This window comes from Leptodactylus fuscus, chromosome 7 (genome assembly GCF_031893055.1).
Source record: "Leptodactylus fuscus isolate aLepFus1 chromosome 7, aLepFus1.hap2, whole genome shotgun sequence".
In the NCBI taxonomy this organism is placed as follows: domain Eukaryota; kingdom Metazoa; phylum Chordata; class Amphibia; order Anura; family Leptodactylidae; genus Leptodactylus; species Leptodactylus fuscus.
This window is the reverse complement of record NC_134271.1, coordinates 74,837,920-74,860,952: the sequence shown is the minus strand read 5'-3', so window position 1 is coordinate 74,860,952 and position 23,033 is coordinate 74,837,920. Positions and strand designations below refer to the sequence as shown.

At 42.5% G+C, this 23,033-nt stretch overlaps 1 protein-coding gene and 1 non-coding gene across 3 annotated transcripts in view; both read right to left on the bottom strand.

The window, feature by feature from the left end:
* FBXO31 (F-box protein 31) overlaps positions 1-20,089 on the bottom strand; it is a 28,433-nt gene extending 8,344 nt beyond the window's left edge. Inside the window, exons 1-9 of one of the 2 annotated variants that reach the window (XM_075282160.1) lie at positions 19,759-20,089; positions 12,587-12,658; positions 11,822-11,908; positions 7,689-7,765; positions 5,585-5,752; positions 3,353-3,427; positions 3,164-3,273; positions 1,765-1,918; positions 411-757 (exon numbers count right to left, since the gene is read on the bottom strand). In XM_075282160.1, coding sequence (XP_075138261.1) covers positions 411-757; positions 1,765-1,918; positions 3,164-3,273; positions 3,353-3,427; positions 5,585-5,752; positions 7,689-7,765; positions 11,822-11,908; positions 12,587-12,658; positions 19,759-20,056 — 1,388 coding nt within the window. In that variant the 5' untranslated portion in view covers positions 20,057-20,089. The remainder of the gene's footprint in view (positions 1-410; positions 758-1,764; positions 1,919-3,163; positions 3,274-3,352; positions 3,428-5,584; positions 5,753-7,688; positions 7,766-11,821; positions 11,909-12,586; positions 12,659-19,758) is intronic. The other variant, XM_075282161.1, reaches the window with a different exon arrangement.
* A 200-nt stretch (positions 20,090-20,289) lies between these two features.
* Positions 20,290-20,362, bottom strand: TRNAM-CAU (transfer RNA methionine (anticodon CAU)). The gene has a single exon. It is a non-coding gene; the product is annotated as a tRNA-Met (tRNA).
* Positions 20,363-23,033: the final 2,671 nt, after the last annotated feature.

The following is a 23,033-nucleotide window of genomic DNA, read 5'->3' as shown; positions in this document are numbered from 1 at the left end:
TAGGCTGCATTCACACGGAGTAACGCCAGCGTGTATCACAGCCGTACACGCAGGGCTGCCGTACACTTCCCATTCATTTCTATGGGAGCCGGCATGCGAGCGCTCCCCATAGAAATGAATGGGCTGCTTCTGTCACTGCGAGCAGTCCCATTGAAGTGAATGGGAAGTGCCGGCGTGTATGGGACGGCATGAGCAGAGCTTGCCGTATACGCTGGCACTTCCCATTGTACGGCTGTGATACACGCTGGCGTTACTCCGTGTGAATGCAGCCTTAATCTGATAACGGTGCAGGGCAGTAGCCTATAACCTGCTCATACAGAGACTAGTCAGTGTATGCAATAACAAAAGAAACATGATAAGAGATCCCTGCATGTGTCAAGCCCTGGCAGACTTTTACGAACTACCCTTACCACATCCTGCAGCTTCGGGGATAATCTTCATTCCTTGCCATCACTTCATTTGGAAGAGCAAATGCCTGGAGATCGGAGGGTTTCAGCTCGCCTTGCACATCCATTTGTCTGTCCTTCGGTTTTAGGGGAGGAGATGGTCCTTGCACTGGCTCTTCTCCTCGGACACCTGCTGCTGCTTCTTCTTCCCTTCCAGCTAATCGTTCTTCTCTGTTTATTTGCTCATGGATGTCCATGATGAGCCGAGACAGTTCATCAATATTCTGCAGGTGTTCTAGATCCGGGAGCTGCACTGACCGGGTGAGATCAACTTCAAGTGTCGGTTGTCCAGCTGGGACATTGGGATCTCCCTATAACCAACAACTGATTAATGTCATAGTTGTACTCAATCACTCCTTGCTGATAACCTGACAAGACATTTAGTATCTAACCAAACCTTGAAATTATGCCAATATAGCATTTGGTCAGGGCCCATCATCCTTATAGGGCATCCCCAAAGACAGGAATCCCATAGTGGTGCAGAAAAACATACATTCTACTGATCTTGACTAACATTACCTTTCCTACTCAAGTCAAATTCAGAGGAACGTTAATGTTGTAGAGCATTGTGCAACCTCAGATCACAGTGATACAGTTAGGTAATGAAGGGGTTAAACTCTATAGCCTTAGAAGTGAATGGAAAGTAGATAAGATTTAAAGAAAAAAGATCTCTACAGCAAAGGAATTTATATATTTTTCAACTTCTGTGCAAATGTAAGCAATGAAATTTGATTAAAAGGGGTTCTATCATTAGAATCCTGCTTTAAGCTAAACCCACCTCGGAATAGCCTTAAGAAAGGCTATTCTTCCCCTACCTTTAGATGTCTTCTCTGCGCCACTATTCCTTAGACATCCTGGTTTTCGTCTATATGCTAATTAGTTTTCTTGCAGCAATGGTGGCGGGCCCCAGCGCTCAAAAAGCATGGGCGTCCCCTGTGCTGCGAGAAAACCATCCAGCGCCGCCGTCTTCTTGTTCTGCACCTCCACCTCTTCTCTCCTGTTCGACCACAGGAAAATGGAGCTTTTTGAAGAAGACGTGACAAGGTAGAACAGACGGAGTAGGCGAACAAAAAGAAGGCGGCGCTGGATAGTTTTCTTGCAGCACAGGGGACACGCTCAGTACTGTTTGAGCGCTGGGGACAGCCCCTAGTCGTGTGAGAAAACTAATTGGCATATGGACAAAAACCAGGGATATCTATGAACAGCGGCACGGAGAAGACATCTAAAGGTCGGGGAAGAACAGCCTTTCTTAAGGCTATTTCGACGTAGGTTTAGCTTAAAATGAGATTCTAAAACAGAATTACCCATTAACACTCACTGTTATTTTTGTCGCCTTGGCAACTGTCCCATGGAAACTCAACATGACAATCTCAAGGCCGTGGCTTCCGTAGGTACCCTTGAAAAATCCAGGCTTCAGCAAATCATCAGGCCGACTGGGGGGATGGTAGATGCGCCGGTAGGTAAGGCAGTTGCTGCAGATAGTGGAAAGTTTATCAGGTGCTTTATAATACATTTTGTTAGGAGTTATATTTCTATTTGGGTTACCCATTAATTTTTGTAGTTATGAATTGTGGTCACTGTAGTGGTTATGTCTTGTTGTGTGTCTAATGCATATAGTAATTCCAATTCCATTTTACAACCCAGGATGTCAAATAGGTGCATTAATTAATTTGTAAACAGCCAACTGGTTTGCAGGTCTATACAAAGAAGTCAAGCGTTTTTAGCCTGGAAGCATGCCAAAACAAAACTGTAATATTGTACCAAGGAAAAGAACAGGACTTCTTAAAATAAATAAATAAATAAAAAAATGCATGTCATGTTTATACCCATCTCCATACAGGAGTATGAGTGGAAAACCCAGACCGGTCAGTGACATCAAGCATCTGGACCTTCAATGTTAACAACCACCCCAATTTATGTATCTGTGGAAAAGATTGTTATTCCATTTGCATGTTTGGCATGTCTAATCTAGTAACAACATTCTGCATCACTTGCTGGGCACATCATCTATACACGAGGTGCCCTTGCGCAATATGGCACATTGCCAAAATAGGTCAGATTCTGGTTTATTTGGTACATAAAATAGGCCAGTCATATATGACAGGTGGGAGGCTCTAACAAGGGAGCTATGCTAGGAACACATCATATTAGTGATGCACAGGATCCCTCATGGTCATGTACCTGGAGAAGCATCCAAGCTTGCCATCTGTCGAATTTGTCTGCCAATCTCCACAGCCAGGCTTAAAAAGGATAGCCCATCAATATTAGATCTGGGGGGGAAGGTGACATCCATGACTCCCGCGGATCACCAATACTGAGGCAGCACAGAAGAGATGTTCTGCTCACTGACCGTACAAACTGTAGCGATGAGAGTAGGTACTAGGAGACTGTCCTACTGAAGTCTACAGTTTGTACAGCGTGTGAGCAGCATAGCTCCTTCTCGCTTCTCTCCTGAGTGTCAGACCCCCAGTTCTAATATTGATGGCCCATCCTAAGGTCACATGTGCTTGTATGGCGAGCGGGCATTTGGATCCCTGACACATGATGGCAATATGCCCTCCACCTAATAGGACAAGTTAAGGATTGGAGAAGGGTGCTATGTTCTGTCAGCTGCATGGAAACATGGGAAATAGATTCAGGAGAATGTACTACAGAAGAGTGATCTACAGTAACTAAGTGCCCGCCTTTTAAGGGTTAATCGCCTCCTCCTCACTTACTCGTATTGGCAGATATAAATGAACTTCATGAGAATTAGCTCCTGCATGTGTTCATGGAAGATGTCGTCCAGCGTCCTGCCAAGGTCATCTCGCAGCCATGTCCGGAATTCCTGCATTCAGAGCACAGGGTCTTCATTACATAACTGCAGCAGTGAATCCAGTAACCAAGCGAGTGGCCAAGTCTCCTACCTCCTGCCGCCCTCCGGACATTCGGTGGTAATCTGTCTGCAGGCATTTGGTACAGAATTCATCCTTCTTCACTAGCTAATAGGACACAAGAGATATCAGTCATCAGCACAGTGACACCAAACATGAAACAATAATTGTTCAAGGTCCAATTTCATGTAAATACAGCTTAAGGGGTTTTCAAAGAATACATGTACTGTGCTGCTAAAAATCAACCCGTCTCTAACCTCCCATTCATCTCTTTGAACGCTTGGTCTATTCTCGTTTGATCCGCTATCTCTCTGCTCTTTTCTTGACCCCTTACAATCTTGCTTCCACACACTGCACTCTACTGAAACAACCCTGACAAAAAGCCTCCAATGATCTCCTGATGGCTAAATCTAATGGAGACTTCTCTCTTCTTATTCTGGATCTCTCAGCAGCATTTGACACTGTTGACCATCAACTCCTTCTCACTATGATTCACTAAGTCGGCCTCAAGGTTCTCCTCTCATCTCTCAGACTGCATTTTAATTTCAGAATATAATATAAACTTATCATCCTCATCCACAAGGCTCTCCATAATGCTGCACCTCACTACATTTCCTTTCTCATTTCTTTCTCTCGCCCAACCCGTGTTCTCCATTCACTTAATGACCTAACACTTACATCCTCTATTATCAGAACCTCCCACGCTCGTATACAAGACTTCTCCTGAGTTGCACCATTTCTCTAGAATGCTCTATCCCGGAAGATCAGATTAACTCCCAAATTCTACAGCTTCAAGCTTAAACTAAAGACATCTTTTCAGACAGGCCTATCACAATTCCTAATGTAAACGCTTCTGTAGTTAGAATCCTTAAAACAAACCCTCCTCTGTTCACTCTCCCACATTATCTCACAAGATATGATATGGTTTCAGATTAACCTTACATGACCAGGGACCATCTGCACGTTAAAAGACATGACTGGTGACGGCTAGTATAATTTTATGTTTGTGTAATGACAGTACCCTCTATTACAAAATTGTCTGTCGATTGTATAAGAAATGCTACCTCTGCTGTCCCTGCTACCTCTTGTGTCACCCCCTCTACCTCATAGATTGTAAGCTCTTGCGAGCAGGGCCCTCAGATCCATTGTGTGAATTGACTGTTTCTTTGTAATTTATCTTTTTTGTCTGTACTTGAACCCTACAAATTGTACAGTGCTGCGGAATATGTTGGCACTTTATAAATAAAATGTATTATTATTATTGATGACCTCTCCTAAGGATAAGTTACCAATATGAGGTCATTGAGGGCCCAACACCTGGCACTCCAACCGATCAGCTGTTTGAAGAGACTGCAGTTGAGGGGCAACACGGTGGCTCAGTGGTTAGCACTGCAGCCTTGCAGAGCTGGGGTCCTGGGTTTGAATCCTGCCAGGAACAACATCTGCAAGGAGTTTGTATGTTCTCCCGTGTTTGCGTGGATTTCCTCCCTTTCTATAAAAAGACATACTGATGGGGAAAAAAAATGTACATTGTGATCCCTATATGGGGCTCACAATCTACATAAAAAAAATAAAAAAAAAGACTGCAGTTTTTGGACCAGTGCTGCAGCCTTTTTACTAGTTACCAAGCACAGTACCATACACTGTAGGTGTGCTTGGTATTGCTGCTAATCCCCATTCACATTACATCACAGGGACTGTAAAACATAAGCGGTGCTTACTGGTGTGCTACTGCTACTTTAAACAGCTTTTCTGAGGGAGTTCTGGAAGTCAGATTTCGACTGTTCTGATAATGATGGCTCATCCTATCTATAGCTTATAAATATATTAGCCCCGGAAAATCAATATTATCATTGCAAGATGAAGACTTCTACCCCTTGTGCTTCAACTCCTTACCAATATGAAAATCTCTACTTGCTGTCAGTGAATAAGAACTTTCTTGTTTCTATTCAGAGGATGAAACCTAATACTTCTCACAGCCATCTATGAGCTTGGCTGCAACAAATCAATAGGACAGAAAAGAGATTTGGATGGCTGATGAGTTTTTCTCATAAGAGATTTATCCAAAATAGAAAAAAAAATTGTCTTTTCCCACCATAGTAACTGATAGACTATCGCTAATATATTATAAGATAATCTGTCCTTTACCAATTGCTGGAAGTCCGCATAATCTTTAGAACAAAGTTCACGGAGCTTGTGCCCAGATCTTACTCAAACAAGATCTTGTCTGGGCCTCCTGTATCTACACAGTCATGGCTACTTTACCTGGATCTGTCCACTGTGGGGTCCTTTGGGCCCATACATGCATTCTACTGTGGCAGATTTCTTCTCCATTAAGTGGATCCGGAATACAGGCTTTAATCTCATTGGTTCGTCAACATGTGGATCATGAGGAGGTAGATACATCCAGCCAATGATGAAAAAGCCATCTACCTGCAGTAAAATAGACAAAACAAGTGGATGAATTCAGGTGCCCGTCTGTGGGGGCCAAAGGAAAAACATTAAGGGTATGTTTACACAGAGTATATTTTGTAGGTGGATTTTGATGTGGAATCAGTCTGAAAAAGCCTACCTCCCATTCATTTCAATGGGAGACAGTAGCAGATTTTTTCCTCTAGCGGACTGTTTCAGCTAGCGGGAAAAAAAGCAACATGATCTCTCTTCAGGCGGATTCCACCTTGAAAACCCATTGAAGCCAATGGGAGGCAGAAAAAAAATGCAACATGGTTTTTTGATGTGGTTTAGGACACAGGTTTTACAAAAACCGCTAGTGTTTTTTTAAAGAGAGGTTTCCAGGTCTATACAGTCAGCTGGAAAACAAACCCAAAAAACAATGTCAAAAAATTGTCAAAATTTTTTCCTAATATCTGAAGCAGATTTTTTCAGCCTGCAAAAATCTCAGTGTGAACATAACCTAAGGGTATGCAGTGCACCAGCATTCCATCGCTCCGGTTTAGGCCCGGATGACTAGGCTTAATCAGGAAGGAGTCTAAAGCTGTGGACACTGTGGGTGAATCCGCCTGAAGATTGGTCATGTTGCTTTTTTTTTCTGCTAGCTGAAAAAAATCATTAATAGAAAAAAAAAACTGCCAGTGACTCCCATTGAAATGAATGGAAGGTGTTTATTTAGGCGGATTTTGAGGCAGATTCAGTCTCAAAATCTGCCAGCAAAAAACTCTGTACTGACCGCAATTCCTCCACATAATACTGAGTAACTATGTAATTCCTACATAACGTGTTATACTCTAGTCACATTAAGAGCTGCACTCAGAGGTTTACTAAATTCCTGCTAGCTCTTCCTTCTCTGATCTCTCAGAATGCTTTATTACAGCAAACAATGCAAACACTGAAGTAGTAACAAGATGAAGGAGATGGCACGTCATTTAGCTTGAGTGAACAAGAAACCAGCAGAATTCTAAATGCAGAACTGGATGTGACTGAAACATAGTACAAGGTAAGAGAAACAATTGACAAATTTACTCAATATTTGATGTAGCTCAGACTTTCCCCCCCCCCGGTGGAAACAGATATTTGCATGTAAAAGAGGTGCATCATGGGAGCCAGAATAGCTATTCTACAATGTACAAGCAGGATCATCACTGAAGGGGGGAGGCTATGGGAGGGGGTCATCTAAGGAATTTTATACTGTGACTGGACTAGAAGATGTCACAACAAATAGGCTCAGGTCCTGTACACAGGATGGAATACCGCCATTGTGTGACTCAGCAGATGCCACAGTCTCCTGGCAGACTATCTATACTGCAATGTGATGTATTCTACAGTATGTAATATCTGGAGATTTTCCTGAAGCTGAAAAAGCAAAAATGCCCTGTTCTAATTGTGATGCATTGTCTTGCATCTGCATCCTCAGACCTGGTGACCGATAGAGCACAGTTTGTAGGGTCTGACTCATCCACAGCAGCCAGCAGGAGATTGATGAAAGGTAAGGACTGGAGAATTAGGGGCAGCAGCAGCATGAGGCATAGAGATGTCTGATAAGCAGAGAAAATACATCTAATATTATTACCAGGATCACTACTAAAGCATCACAGCCAGTAACGACATTTATAATAATACCATAAAACCGCAGGGAAATTAAAGATGCAACATCAGAAAATTGCTGTTGAATTTCTAACTGTATAACTTATCATAGCTCCCAAATAACAGGAAACAAGCAAAACTATGGATGCAGCTACAGATATGACTACAGTAAAAGACATAAGATCAATAGAAAATATGCAAAGAGAGGTGACAAACAATGATGGAACGCATTACTGTACATGTGGTCACCCAGCTTTCCAGACCCTGAAAAGCATATATCTGTATGAATAAGAAAGACATTTTCTGAAACCTAGAAACCTGTACTCACAACAACATTAAGTAGTCCTCCATATGGGCCGAGGTCGGGCTGCCAAAGACCTAAGATGTCCCGGTATTGATGCAGCACTAAATGGAGCGACAAGATAAAAATAATTATTAATAATGAAACTGTACGTATGGGAAATAAAAAAATAGCATAAAAGGGATTATCCATCCAGCAATCGTGTCAACATTTACCTCCTCTGGGTTCTTTATGCATTGAACCCAGGGGTTTCAGGCTGGTCCCGACTCTGAGTCACATGATCAGAACCAGCATCCAGCCCCTGCGTTACTCAACCTACACTCTCTTTTCCCATGTTCATAGGTAGTAACCTGTACTCTGAGGACTGGCAGACTCTAGTAAAGCCAACCCATATAGTACTAGTACTTGTAAACTACTGGAAGAAGGGAGAAGGCGTAAAAACTCTGGCACGGTGTGCTGGCTCCAATCATGTGAACAGGCATTGTAACTAACTCAGAACCCCCGGGTTTTGCACATAAGGGACACCAGAGTAAGCAAGTGTTGACAAGCTCCCTGGATAACCCCTTTAATTATACAGACATGTTGAGGGCCTGAGCTTATGGTTTACCAAAAAAAAAAAAAAAAAGTTAATGCCATAATACATCACATGGCTGATATAACAATGTCTCCCAACCTATCAAACTATAGCTTTCCATTATATTACATGTGTCAAGCTGGGGAGAAGCTACAGTCATGGTCATAAGTGTGGCACCCCTGAAATTTTCCCAGAAAATTTTCTCAAAGAAAATTATTGCAATTACATGTTTATTTCCTTTGTGCGTATTGGAACACAAAAAATAACTGAGGAAATAAAAACAAAAATTGTATAATTTCAAGCAAAACTCAAAAAACCGAGCCTGACAAAATTACTGGCACCCTCAACTTAATATTTGGTTGCAAACCCTTTTGAAAAAAATAAAAAATATTCAACAAGCTTCTTACATCTCTTAAATGGAATTTTGGACAACTCTTCTTTTGCAAACTGCTCCAGGTCTCTCACATTTGTAGGGTGCCTTCTTCTAACAGCAGTTTTAAGATCTCTCCACATTAATGGAATTTAGATCCGTATTCATTGCTGGCCACTTCAGAACTTTCCAGCACTTTGATTCCATCCATTTCTGGGTGGTTTCTGAAGTATGTTTGGATCACTGTCCTGCTGGACGACCCATGACCTGGGACACAAACCCAGCTTTCTGACACTGGGCCCTACACTGTGACCCCAAATCCTTTGGTAATCTTCAGAGTTCATGATGCCTTGTGCACAGTTAAGGCACCCAGTGCCAGAGGCAGCAAAGCAACCCCAAAACATCTTTGAACCTCCACCACATTTGACTGTTGGTTCTCCTCGGTGAGGAACGTTCCGGTATTAGTCTAAGCTCCAAATGTAGGATTACTGGCTGTCTATTCAATTTAATGTTTTTCAGAGTTCTGATGTCATCCTCACAATGATCCCGTCACTTGCACTAAACTATAAAAAAAATGAATGATTCTAGAAAGCTTTGCCCCAAGTCACAAAATTTAACTGCAATGCAGACACCTAAAGCTCAACTACGGCATAACAGGCCATTAAAAACACTGGAATTCTCATCTGCTCAGACTACTCCAAACATAACAGATAGGTCCATAATAAATAGTGTGACATGCAGGGTCTTTTAGGGTGCTCATAATAAGTAGTGAATTCACAGGCTAGATACATGCCACTCACCAGTGTGTAGAGCACTTATAGTAAAGGGGATCTCTACCCAAGTGTAACCATAGAAATATCATTAAAGGGGTTGTCAGAGATAAGACTAAATTGAAGCAAAGACAGGCAAGGGTGAAAAATAAACTGCTGAGAATACAAAGTCAATGTTATGTTGCCCCTGCAGACCCATAATCCAACACTGGGGGCAATTCAAGGTGTTAATCATGCTTCTGTGGTCACTTTATATCCATGCTCGCTGTAGCTTCAGATTAGTGTGATCTCCCCCTTAAAAGATACAGTAACAGAAGTAAAGGGGTGTCTATATCCTGCTCCCTCAACAGACTGGTTGCTGGGGACTTGCTGCCATAACAGAAAACACAGTGAAGCTTCATGTGAATTGATCCCTCGTAACCAGTCAGGTTGTGTGATGCAAACTTTCACAACTAATTAATATACTATAAGTAATGTAGTCATTTTAAGATGTCTGCTTAATGTCAGTGAATGGGAACATTTCTTATTACTCAGAAAGGTTAAAACCTCCTCCTGTCCTAGTCAAACTCCATTATCCAGCCTAGACTCTAGACTGATCCATTTAACCCTCTGGTCCTATATGACCAGACAAGTTTTGTTAATTTTGCCAAGTCACAATAAAATAAAGTATTAGAAATGGGTTCCGACATGCCATTGACAACGTTTGCTTTATTTTATTTTAATTTTTTGTTTAACTTACATAAACCAGGTCCAACAGAGACAGTGGCAGCTTTTCAAGGTATAGAGTTCATTAGTGAGAATTGAGAATTTATTTCTCTAAAGATTTAAGCCGCAAAACCCCCATTGGTCCAAAGAACTAATTTGTATATTGATAAAAACAGACTCATTTTAAACAGGTTAAAAATCCTCAGCTGTAAAAGTATTAAGTCTAGATATTTTTCAGCGTCTAGATCAGGAATGTCCAAAGTCTGCCAGTACTGTTGCCTTTAGTAGATCCTACCGGAACCCCACTGCTTTCTTTACAGGTCTGGTAATGGCCCCTATTAACGTGCCTATCCCAGGTCCTGCTCACAGCCTCCTCTTCCTTCATCATCCACCATGTGCCACACATTATGTCATCCCAACTTGATGTGCGGCAAACAGAGTCCATTGAAGGCTGAAGAGGAAAGAGGAGGCTGCGAGCCGGAGCGGTAAGTGAATGCAGACTGGCTCTCACCCAGTAGATAAAACCAGATAGTCATAACCTGGAAGAAGTGGCGCAGACATCCTTCATTCTGCTACTGTTACAGTGGCCACTTCACTGTTGTTCCATTTCAGTGGCCTCTTCACTGGTCCCCCATACTGTATGCATGTGGACCAGCGCTGGGGCCATTATATTGTGTAGGGGCAGTGTTGGGGGCTACTTTTCAAGCTCTGTGTGAAAAAATTAGAAGTATGCCATTTGCAATAAAAATGTCATAAAATATTTGCATTCAATGTTAAAGAGGATTCCCAAAAAGGAGCAGTCTATTTATCAATTCATAATTGTATTAGATAGCCAAACATACATTGCCAGTTGTATATCTTGATTCTAACATAACGTTGGTCTTGCCACATGTGCTTTTCATAATAAAACTGCTGATACCTGATGTATTTGTATATACTGCAATATTTAATGTTATGGATTTGACTTATAATTGATCAATTTGCAATGTAAATCAAATCCACAACATTAAATATTGTACATTGGCAATGCAGCTGTATAGTGATGTGTATATATGAAAGAGATGGGTTTTTTTAAATCACATTTATGAATAAATTAGATGTATTAATTGCACAGTAGAGCTGCCCTGTCTTTGTTGCGACCTCTACCCCTTACACTTTGTTCTCTACCACTAGTTTAAAAAAAAATGTAATCACGTTTGGCTATATGAATAGATAATAAATGGATGGAATTATACATGTGCTATTCCTTACCAGGTTCCTTATATATTTTTGGACTTTGGTGGGCAAGTCTGATACTGATTGAAGCTTTATGATAAATCTGGAAGCCAATTTAAGCAAACCAGTAGTTTCTATCCTATACACTAACCTGAAGGCATGCACCATTATGACCAAGGAAAAAAGTAAATAAGTTGCACTGGATACACTGTATTCCCTCCATGTGCATTAAGTTCTAAAGTTTTACACCCAATGGCTTATTCTTGCCCCTCAGCCACAGACAGTAATAGAGGAGAACCCCTTTAAGCCAGAAAAATATAAACATGACAGGGTGATATGCATTTAGACAGAAGCACTTCATGGGGCCCCCTGCATGCAGTCCAAATGCAGAGGGTCAGCAATAGCTGCTGGAATCGCACACTGTAGTTTTGTAATAGAAGCATGTGTTCAGCTTTACGGCAGTGCCTTAATGCTGTCAGCAGAGTAAAGGTTAACACAGACACTGCACCTCCATGCAGATACCTACAGCATGTATACACATCTCGATAGTTCATGTGCTCATAGTCGGGAAGGATTTTCATAAAACGCCCAGATTTCACCCTCGGATTAATACCTGATACAGCAAGACACAGCAGGTTAAGGAGGTCTGAAGACTGGGAGGTCAGAAATGCAAATGTGTACACACAAGCTGGCGGCCATTTTTTAGGCATAAGGCATACACCTAGTGCCTTACTGCTGCAGAAGTATTCAAATATACAAGTTCTGGGTCTGACCACAAAATGGTACCGTCTACAGGGGAGAAGGGTCAAGTAACTGTCCAGTTTATTGCATGAAGATCTTGCCGAAATACAATGAAAAAGGTTGCAAAACCAGAACTTGTATGTAGTATAAAAGGAAAGACCAGCAAACACCACCAAACACTTTTGGTCTCCACTGGTATATGGGAGCCTATGGGTTTGTTTTTAGACCTGCACCTGTAGCTATACCAGTGCAAAAGCACAATGCAGATGTAATGTACTACTCCAAATCCTCACCATTTACTTACAGCCTTAATTTCATATAACCAGTTGGGTTCCTAGTGTTTTAGGAACGTTAAGACAAGCTGTTGGACCTCAACTCCTGACTCTGCAGATGGTGGGAGAGCCATCTCTCTTTATAACTTGTGGTAGAGTTAAATGCAAACTCTTTCTTGCAAGAATACTGGACAATACTAGATGCCTAACCCACAGATGGCTGGAGTTTGATGGATGTCGCCCTTCCCGTGTATCTGTGCTTGGGGATGTTCACTCACGTTTGACGTAAACCTCTTGGCAAGACACCCCTGTGACTTCCAGCTTCCTTAAATTTTCATGAACACCATATTCTGTAAAGAAAATCATAGTAAATCAGAAGGCTAATAATAAACATCTTACAATACAAATGAAAAGCTTCTCCACTCACATCCAAATCTGCATTCAAATTTGGTAGTTTATTTACTTTACTGTCATCTTATGGCTCAGCTTTAACCTCGTCATTGTCCTCTGAACTCCCACAATGCCCTACTCTCTAGTCATTACAATCAGACAGAAGTATAAATGCAGCCCTGGATGGTAAAAAACATGATGTCATTAAAGGCCTGAATAACAAGTAACATATCTGCAAAATAATCCAGAATCACATGTTGATTCGTCCCATGAAAACATTTCATTTCACATTAACTTTGTATCTTATGATAAAGGTTTATTCTATTTGTCGACAAAGTTTTTATATTTCACAGTACAGACAACAAACTTTTTATATTTCAAAGAACAGTTTTTGCAGCATGAATGAGAATCATGTAAGGTTTTACTGCTATTTGGGGCAGTCTCATGTTTTTTAATGAGCCATACCTGCAATTACTGTGCAGTGCTTAACCTATTGCCAAAAACAGCGGCACAATTGCACTTTCTGAATATACCCCAAGAAGAAGATGATGGTGATTTTTGGATGGTTAAATAGCAGTACAAGATAGAAGGGGTCATGTAGAGGGGTCAGTGAAGGGTGACCATATTTGGCAGTGACCACAAGGTTATATGTCATAAGTTAATATTATTTCATGCAAACTTGTTTTCTTGATAGAAGGAGTTATTTCCCTGAAGGGGTTTAACTCAAGTTAAGTAACATAAAGACCCATCCCACATCTAAGATAAATGGAAGGAACAAACTCCAAGTACAGTGTATGAGACAGGGAAATAACCATAGTAAGCCATCATGCAAGAAACGTAACAGGTTATCAGGGCTGTGGAGACAGTAGGCCAAACCACCGACCCTGTATCTTCTATTTTTCCTACAGACTAACTCTGACTCCTTCATAAATGGCTGACAGTCATGGTTGGTTAGAAGCCATAAGGCTCCTCTAAATTAATAAAAAGCTAGTGATTGAATTCCTATGAAAGTATGTATACAATATTAATAATTGTATAATATAATCATAAACAGTTAAAGGGGCTCTATCATTGGGAAAAGTCATTTTTAACTAAGCACATCCTTACATAGCCTTTAGAAAGGCTATTCCACACCTACCTTTTGTATGTAAATCGCCTCAGTGGTTTTTGAATGAGACCATTTTTATGCATATGCTAATTAGCCTCTCGGTGCACCCCAGAAGTCTCATCATGCACCCTCTGCTATTCTTTCCTATGTATTTATACAGCACAGGCTGCTGCTGCTGATGATTATGACTTCCTGCTTCCACACACAGATAGGAGAGAATAGCAGAGAGGAGGCTGCTGGGAACTTCCTTTGCTGGCTGGAGGCTCATTAGCATACGAGTAAAAATGGCTTATTCAAAAACCACTGAGGCGATTTACATACAAAAGGTAGGTGTGGAATAGACTTTCTAAACGCTATGCATGTATGTGCTTAGTAAAAATGACTTTTCCCAATGATAGAGCCCCTTTAATCACTTAAGTTGGAAGTCAGAGTCAGTAACTTTTTTTTGACAATAACTACTCCAGCCAAAATTGGTTCTGACTGACATACATATAGCATGTGGAGGGACCCTTAGAGGGTCTATCTACTTCGGACAAGTGATTACACAATCCCCAATTACGACATATAGCAGATTGTGTAAAAGAGAAACTTTGTTATGAAAGCATACTATGAAATGAAAGCTGTGCCATGACTGGTTGCTAATCCCAAGGAAGAGGATCTTAGACTAGAACATAAGAGAAGTTGGAGGGCGAGGTCCTCTGATCAGAGCTGATGTCTGGAGGAGCCAACCCATGTGACCCCCTGCAGCTGTATAAATGACCCATATTTACTGCACATGATGCAATGCATCATGCTCTGAGAGGGGTTAACTCTTTCAATGCCTACAGAGTGGACAATGGAAGGTGGATTCGGCTAAGCAGCAGTTCTCTCATTACACAGGGTGGTGGAATGGAACAGTGAGCATGTTTAGTGGACAGCTTGCTTTATTTGCCATGTTGGGCTGGACCACAGTTAGGTCAGGTCTGGTCTGTGATCAGAAAGGTCACTGTAGCAGAGAGGGTACTTGGCATCCATGACTGAAGAGGGTCAATGACACAGACTTCAGTACATACCAGACCACAGATAACTGATGCAAGTGTATGTCAGATACAGTACTCACTGCACGGACATACAGTACTTGGCATAAGTTACTTGGAATGTATGATAGGCGTTTTCAAACTGTAGAAATTTTTGAAAATATAAGCCTTTAAATATTCTGCAGAGATATAAAGATTTTCTCTAATAATGTTAGTGGTGAAAGACTGTTGTCTTAAAAGATTTACAATGGATACAACCACAAATGCAGGAACTTTCTATGGTCTGGAACTTTTCATAAACTGAGCTATGATATTCTTATTGCGGACAGGTTATCTTATCATGCACATAGTTTCCTTGCCTGATAATCTGTCCACATTAAGGAAATCATGGCTGAGTTTCTGGCAATACTCACACCATAGAAAGTTCCTGTATTCATGTTCATATCCATTGGAAACCTATAAAGACAACAGACTGTCACCTTTAACACAATTATCTCCCAATTCCACCCAGTAAATTCTTCCCATTTATCTGGGTGCCACCATCAGGGCTCCAGGGATTGTAATTTTAGCATAGGATTTGTCCCTAATCTTCTGATGTGCTCCCAAGAAAATATCTTTGGGTTTGGGACAGAGACTCTTGCACCTTGAAATATCTAATAGTAATCTGTAATAGCCGAATGGTGGAACTGTAGCCACATCTTAGATCATTTATATTCAACTGCCACCAACTACTGACATTCCAGTGAAATATTGGCAACGAATATAATCACCAAACAAGGGGTCATAACTTTGTGCCAAGTTTATTTATGTTCTGTTGCAACATATTTTAATGCAAATTTATTAAAGGTTACATTTTAACAGTTTCTGGATAGTTCCACGGTCTTCAGTGAACTTTGCTTTATTTTGTATCTGTGAAAATTAACCCTCTGAAACATAAAAGCTTCAAACTCAGCTTCCAGCATCTGCTGAAAATTCCTGAAACATTATTTTATTGCAACAAATTTAGCATCTAATTCCTCCATGTGAACCAACCCAAAGATGATTAGAGAAAATTTTAATGACTAGAGATGAGCGAGTAGTATTCGATCGAATACCTCCCCTGCATAGCTATTGATGTAAAAAAGCGCCAGGGAAGGTGGGAGGGGAATAGAATTTTTACTGCGTTTAGCACGTGGTATTCGATCGAGTACACCAATAACTATGCAGGAGAGATACTCGATCGAATACTACTTGCTCATCTCTATTAATGACCTATATTTGCAAAAATGTTTAAAGAGGACCTTTCACCATATCTGGGCACAGGCAGTTCTATATACTGCCGGAAAGCTGACAGCGCACTGTCGGCTTTCCCGATCTGTGCCCGGTGTGAAGAGCTTACGGTCCGGTACCGTAGCTCTTCTATGGTCAGAAGGGCGTTTCTGACCATTAGCCAGAGACGTCCTTCTGCCTCGCGGCGCCAATCGCGCTGTGCTGTGGAGCGGGGAGGAACGCCCCCTCCCTCTGCTCGCAGCGCTCGTCCATAGACGAGCATTATCAGGAGAGGGAGGGTGCGTTCCTCCCCGCTCCACAGCACAGCGCGATTGGCGCCGCGAGGCAGAAGGACGTCTCTGGCTAATGGTCAGAAACGCCTTTCTGACTGTAAAGCGCTACGGTACCGGGACCGATAGCGCTTTACACCGGGCACAGATCGGGAAAGCCGACAGTGCGCTGAATTCAGCGCACTGTCAGCTTTCTGACAGTATATAATACTGCCTGTGCCCAGATATGGTGAAAGGTCCTCTTTAACTTTCGTCTACAATTTTAAATATAGTTATACTCATGGGAAACCTCTTTAACTAGCAAATGAGTTTCATAATGAAGAGTACCTGGGTTGGGTATGGTGTATGGGGGGAGGGGGGGAATGCAGCAGAACTTTATATACCTCTAAAAACAAAAGCCATAATCACACAGGTCAACTCAAAGTGGGAGCATCACCATTGTTATTGTCAGCTACATTGCTGAGCATTTATAGCCTGGTATTTGACTGCGGATTACCTAGCTGTAATAGCCAGTGAGCGATATTACCCCAATTCTGGCAGTAAAACACGCAGTCTCCAGACATTCAGCTCTAATCCTCCTTAATTATTCATGGGGACTTAGAAGCAAGACAGCAGATATGAAAGTGACACAAATATATCTATAATACTGGGATGTATGAATTCACGTCACATAACACTTCATATCAGCAACAGTACAGCAGTGAGAGCATAAGTAATGGAATGTATGTACACAGTGACTCCACCAGCTAAACAGGGAACACAGCTCTGGAGTAAAATGCAGGATGTAACTCAGGATCAGGACAAGTAAAGAATAATATAATGTATGTACACTATGGATGTGTAGGGTATTAGAAAAGGGCTAGTGCAAGGTGAACTGGAGGAGTTTGTAGATTATACTGAGAGAGGGTGACTGGATGCTAACCTATAGATCAGGGGTAGGGAACGTACGGCTCTCCAGCTGTTGCAAAACTACAACTCCCAGCATGCTTACTTGCTCTGATGTTCTTGGAACTCCCATTGACGTGAATGGAGCATAATGGGAGTTGTAGTTTCACAGCAGCTGGATAGCCGAAGGTTCCCTACCCCTGCTATAGATAATACTGCAGGAGGGTGGCATTGGATGTGTATCTGTAGATAATACCAGGGGAGGGGAAAATGGAAGTGCATATATAGACTATACTGGTGGAGGGGGAACCGGTTATGTAGCTGGTACTAGGAGAGGAACAACAAGGAGTGGTCCTGTAAACTATGTGGGGAATGTTTACATTTGGTGGCACAAAATATATTTTATATTTTATGTTTTTCAACATAGAAATATAAATGCTAGCATGAACCTGGTGCAAGACAAATGTTTCAGTCTTAAACTGAAATTCACTGGTTCATTATTAAAGGGGTTTGCCAGATCCAGATGGATTTTTCATACTGATGACCTATTCAGAGGATTGGGCATCAGTATGTGATCTGCTGCATCCCCATCCACTGCATAGCATTGTTTCTGAGGAATCACAGCACCACTCCTATTACTTGAATAGGATCTACCTGCGCATGTGCTCCGTACACAGCAACAGATTCCGGCAGCAGGAACAGCTGATCTGTTTGATATGTCTGGGTGTCTGATCCACACAGATCACATAATGAAGGCCTATGCTGATGATAGTAATCAATACGAAAACGTCAACTGAGGCGGGAAAGCCCTTTTAATAAATTTGGCACAATTTGATCTGACTTAGGCTAGTGACATACGTAGAGCGTTCACAGCAGGGTACGCGCTGCAAAATTGTCAGTAGATAAGCCACTGTGATGTACAACACCAGAGTAGTGGATGAATTTACACAAATCCCATCTACATGCTTCATTCACTTTCCGAGGAATTCCAGGCCCAGGATTTCCATAATAACAATAATGAAGATTCACGCACTCCAGGATGTGTGATGTTTCTTTTATTTATATGCAATCCTAATAAACAGTAGGGACATTTTGGTCGATGGTAGACCTTCATCAGACATTTGGCTCGCCATTGAAGGGTAAGGTAAGTAGATGAAATGTAGCATTAGTGGTAACGTATTCTGTGCCACCATAAGTAAGACTCATCTTACTTACTGCGGCACAAACCACTGCATCTCATTTACTTACCTTATCTTCCAATGGCAATCCAAATGTCTGAAGAAGGTCTACCATAGGCCAAAATATCCCTACTGTTTATTAAGATCGCTTATAAATACAAGAAACAATCACACATAACAAAGTGCCTGAATTATCTTTATTATAATTTAGGGTTGAGACCCTTTTAGTACATCAATATCACTACACAGCCTTGAAATCTACTATAAAAACAACTTTCATTAGTCACATATGGAGCTGTAGCCAACCACACAAATTACCACTCCATTCATATAGAGCCCTCCATTCTCATAAGCTTGGGGTCTCAACCACCAGACACTTATCTCATATAAACAAAACTAGGTGTTGGTGGTAGGAAATCCCCTACAAAGTTAGATAATAAGATTTACACTTAGTAGATTAGGTTTACAGTTTACACTTGTGCTAGATTCTCCATTGTTCAGATCCGCTGGGCTACCCAAATGACAGAGAGACCGTCTGCGAAAACAATGACTATCTGCAGACACCTTCAGCTATAATGGGGTCTTTTTTCTTTCTATCTTGTTCCTGGAGCATGTAAGATGTTTCCTTTTTATTTTTTGATAAAGTAAAAGTTATATTTTATACAATGGTTGCTGGACATACTTTTTTGTGAATGTTCGAATAATGGAGTCTGCCTGGTTTCCAGTTTTTATATTGAAAACAGCGGACAGAAAAGACCTCTGTTCAGGACTTTTCTCTCCGCCGATTTTCAGCAGTTGGAGACTCCGCCGCAGGTGTGAACCTAGTCTTAATCGTGAATATAGTACTGTGCTACTTTTTGCAGGATTTTCCTTATAGAATGTAAGCTCTTAGGATGAGATGAGATGAGATCACGCCCAATCCTATAGAAAAGGAAGGATAGGGGACAAAAGTTGCACGTTATTATATAAATATCCCATGACCCCCCACCATTGGTTCCAGCAAATACTGGCATTGACACCTTAGGCCGAGAAAGTGCGGTGCCGCATACAACGTTGACTGGATGGGAAATAAAAGTTAGCACAGACCTGACAACATACCCCAATGTACCGTACTTACCTTCTCCCCACCCACATACAGGTGAACCCCTCCCTCCTGTATACACTGTAATAACTAGACCTCCAATGAACACATCCACCATGTTCAGATAGTGCACTGACCACCCCTGTACAGGTAACCCCTAATGTAATGCCTCCCCCCAGTATGCAGATACCCCTCCCCTACTAACACCCGGGGGTTGGTTCATGCCTCTTTCCCGGTAGGTGCCCGGGCCTCACCCTGCTTGCAGCGCCTCCTCCAAATGGTGTCGGTGCTGAGGATCTGGCGGAACTTCCGGCACACCAAGGCCAGCGGGGGCAGCTCGGTACCGGGCAGACAGGAGAAGATCTCCACCAGGATTTCGGGTGGCAGCTGCAGCAGAGTGCGGGGACCCCGGGGCGCCGGCTGCACCTCTATCCGCTGCACCTCAGTCTTCTCGCTTTCTTCCAGTTCAGCCTCGCTGCCTCCTCCTGGCTGCTGCCTTTGCTGGCATCCACCGGAGTGTACAACCCCGCATAACCGGGCACACACAGCCATCCCCGGGAATACAGCAGCACTGACAGCCGGGGATCCCGCCTACTCCAGGCCGAGACACACCCACTGTCAGAGCAGCCGCCGGCCTCCTCAGTCAGGGAACCTCCTACTAAAGCACGGGGACCCTACAATGCCAGGCCCGGAGGGGGTACACGAGCTGTGGAGACATTACAAGGAAAAAAACAGAGAAAAGGGTCGTAAATGTAAAGAGAGAAAAAAAAAAATGTAAAACATCATGCCCCGTGTGAGGATCGAACTCACGACCTTCAGATTATGAGACTGACGCGCTACCTACTGCGCTAACGAGGCGCTGGTAAGGGAAGAGAACGGTAAAAGTTAAAAGGCTGAACTACCAGAACCACGAACATTATAATTACTTCTATATCGCACATCCACCAACACCCCCTCATATCAAAGCACTTTTAAAGGAAAACTCCACAAACACCACCTTAATCCTAAACCAGAAATTTCCATCTTGGACATTTATATTGTATATCTCAAAGGGGTTGTCTATGATTTGTAGCAGTGAGTGGGACCGATAAGGGCGGGTTCACATCTGCACCCAGTCCCCGGTATAGCCAATCTGGCCGGTTTCCGTCTTCCCCACGAAACTGGACAGGAGACGGGAACCCAGCGGTCAGTTTTCAAAGTGACTGCCCATATGCGCCTTCTGCCTGTACGTGGGAAAACGTTTTTTTTTTTTAGCTGGACACAAAGTTGGATATGCAGGACTTTATGTCTGGTTAAAAAAACGGTTTCCCTGCGGAGAGGCAGAATACGCACACGAGCGGTCACCTTTACAAACCTATTCAAGTAAATGGGTTTGAAAACTGACCGCCGGGTTTCCGTCTCCTGTCCTGTCTCCTGTCCAGTATCGCGGGGTAGAAGAGGGAAAAAGGTCAGATCGCTAAGAGACAGGCGCAGATGTGATCCCGCCCTATGGGAGGTGCAATAATAAAAGATACACACACCTGTGCCCAGTGACCTTAGTGGTCAATGAAGAAGAACCAATGATGTCCCTCACATACATCACTGGTTCCTTCCAAGCGTCTGCTGAAGTCACCGAGTGGTCTTGGTGATCATGTGAGCCTCAAGGCTTCTGACAAAGAAGTCCCATTATGAGACAGAAAGAGCACCAGTCTTAGGCCCGTTATGATGGCAACTGTTTCAGGCCCTATTCACATCTGCTTTCGGGTTTCCATTTGGGGAGTCCACTTGGGGACCCCCAAAGGGAAATCTATATGAATTAAAAAATGGTTACCTGGGAAACCTGTGGACCCCATAGACTATAATGGGGTCCATGTGATTTCCGCTCGGTCCTGCAAGCAGCACTTTTCTCTCCACTTGATTCATACGGAAACTGAGCAGAACCACACAGACCCCATTTTAGTCTATGAGGTCTGTGTGGTTTCCTTAGGTATCTGTTCATGCGAATAGGTTTTCCCCATAACGGAAACCTGAACGCAGATGTGAACTGGTCCTCAAATCTCTGAGCTTTGTCACATATTTGCAGGTTACATTAGAACCTTGCAAGGATAAGGCTGTGTTCAACAACGCTGTCATGGCATCATGTCATACTGCATAATATGTCATAATATGTCATCATGTCATACTGCATAATATGATAATTTATGACGGCGTCGCACACTAAAGCCCTCATATGTTGGCGTGTAGGAAATCACAACAGTATCGTGTCACAGGTGCACTAAGATGGCTAACTCCTGTGATTGTGACACACTGTATGTCTGAGTGACAAAGCAAAGTTGTGTTATTTTGTGTTAGATTGTGCTATGGTATGTTACGTTGTGTTATGTTGCATTTGATTGTGTTAGATTGTATGTACTATTATTTTGTGTTACATTGTCTCAATTTGTAAACCTTTACTTTCTGCTTCTATCAGATATCCGCCCTTTTTTTGATAGCAGAATCTGTTTATTCTTTTTTGCTGGATTCAACCTTTTTGGGGAGGAGGCAATGGACGCACCATGATGCTGTGTTGTGATGCCCTTGTTAAGGATTCAGGAAGGACAATGCTTATTGGCTGGATATCTGAGCCTCATGGGGACACTCTCTGTAAAATGCTCCACCTACACCAACCAAGACCATGACTTATGGCTGGAGAGTATCCGTCCCTCTCAGGCCAAGGTCTCCATCTTGTGTGTGGCAGCTGTCTGCTCAGTTTTACATAGAATTAGTATAACTTCACATAATGTGTCTGTCATAGAGGCATTAAGTAGCAGGTGGCTCATATCCTGTTAATGTCACCAGATCACTTTCTTTCTCTGTGCAGGCATGATAGTACCGCTGAAACATGTAACAAACACATGTTATACTTGGTGCAGTTAAGAGTACGGGGAATGAAGTAGGTGACACGTTCACTGATATAGACTGAACATCCTAATATTATACATTGATCCATGCTTCTCTGCAAAATCTACCCCCCCCCCCCCAAAAAAAAAAAAAAAAAAAAAAAACCACAAAAAAAACAGAACATGAGGTTCATAAAATATATTTCGATCAAGGTGTGTAAAGCCCATTAGACACTTCACGGTGACCTCTGTATAGTTGGTGCGTCAGCACATGGCAACTAACATCACAACAGTGCAACACTTATAGGGTGTGGGACACAGCAGCCCAATAGTACCCTGCCAGGCTAAGTACACAGGCAGTGTCGTAACTAGGAATGGCGGGGCCTCGTGACGAACTTTTGTCATGCCCACTCTCCCCTGACCGACGCCGCTGAAGACCTCGACCAACTGATACCCCCCCCCCCCCGCATTCTTGAACTCACTATTATGCCCCTTAGTGGCCCCTGCACACAGTATTATTTCCCATAGTGTCCCCTGCACACAGTATGATGCCCCATTTGGATGGTCTGAAAAGACCCCAAAATATAATAATAGTGTTTGTAGGGCCTGCGACCTCACTTATCGATCCTGGCTCCTGCTCACAGCGGCCTCCGCAGAAGAAGTAGCGGTGG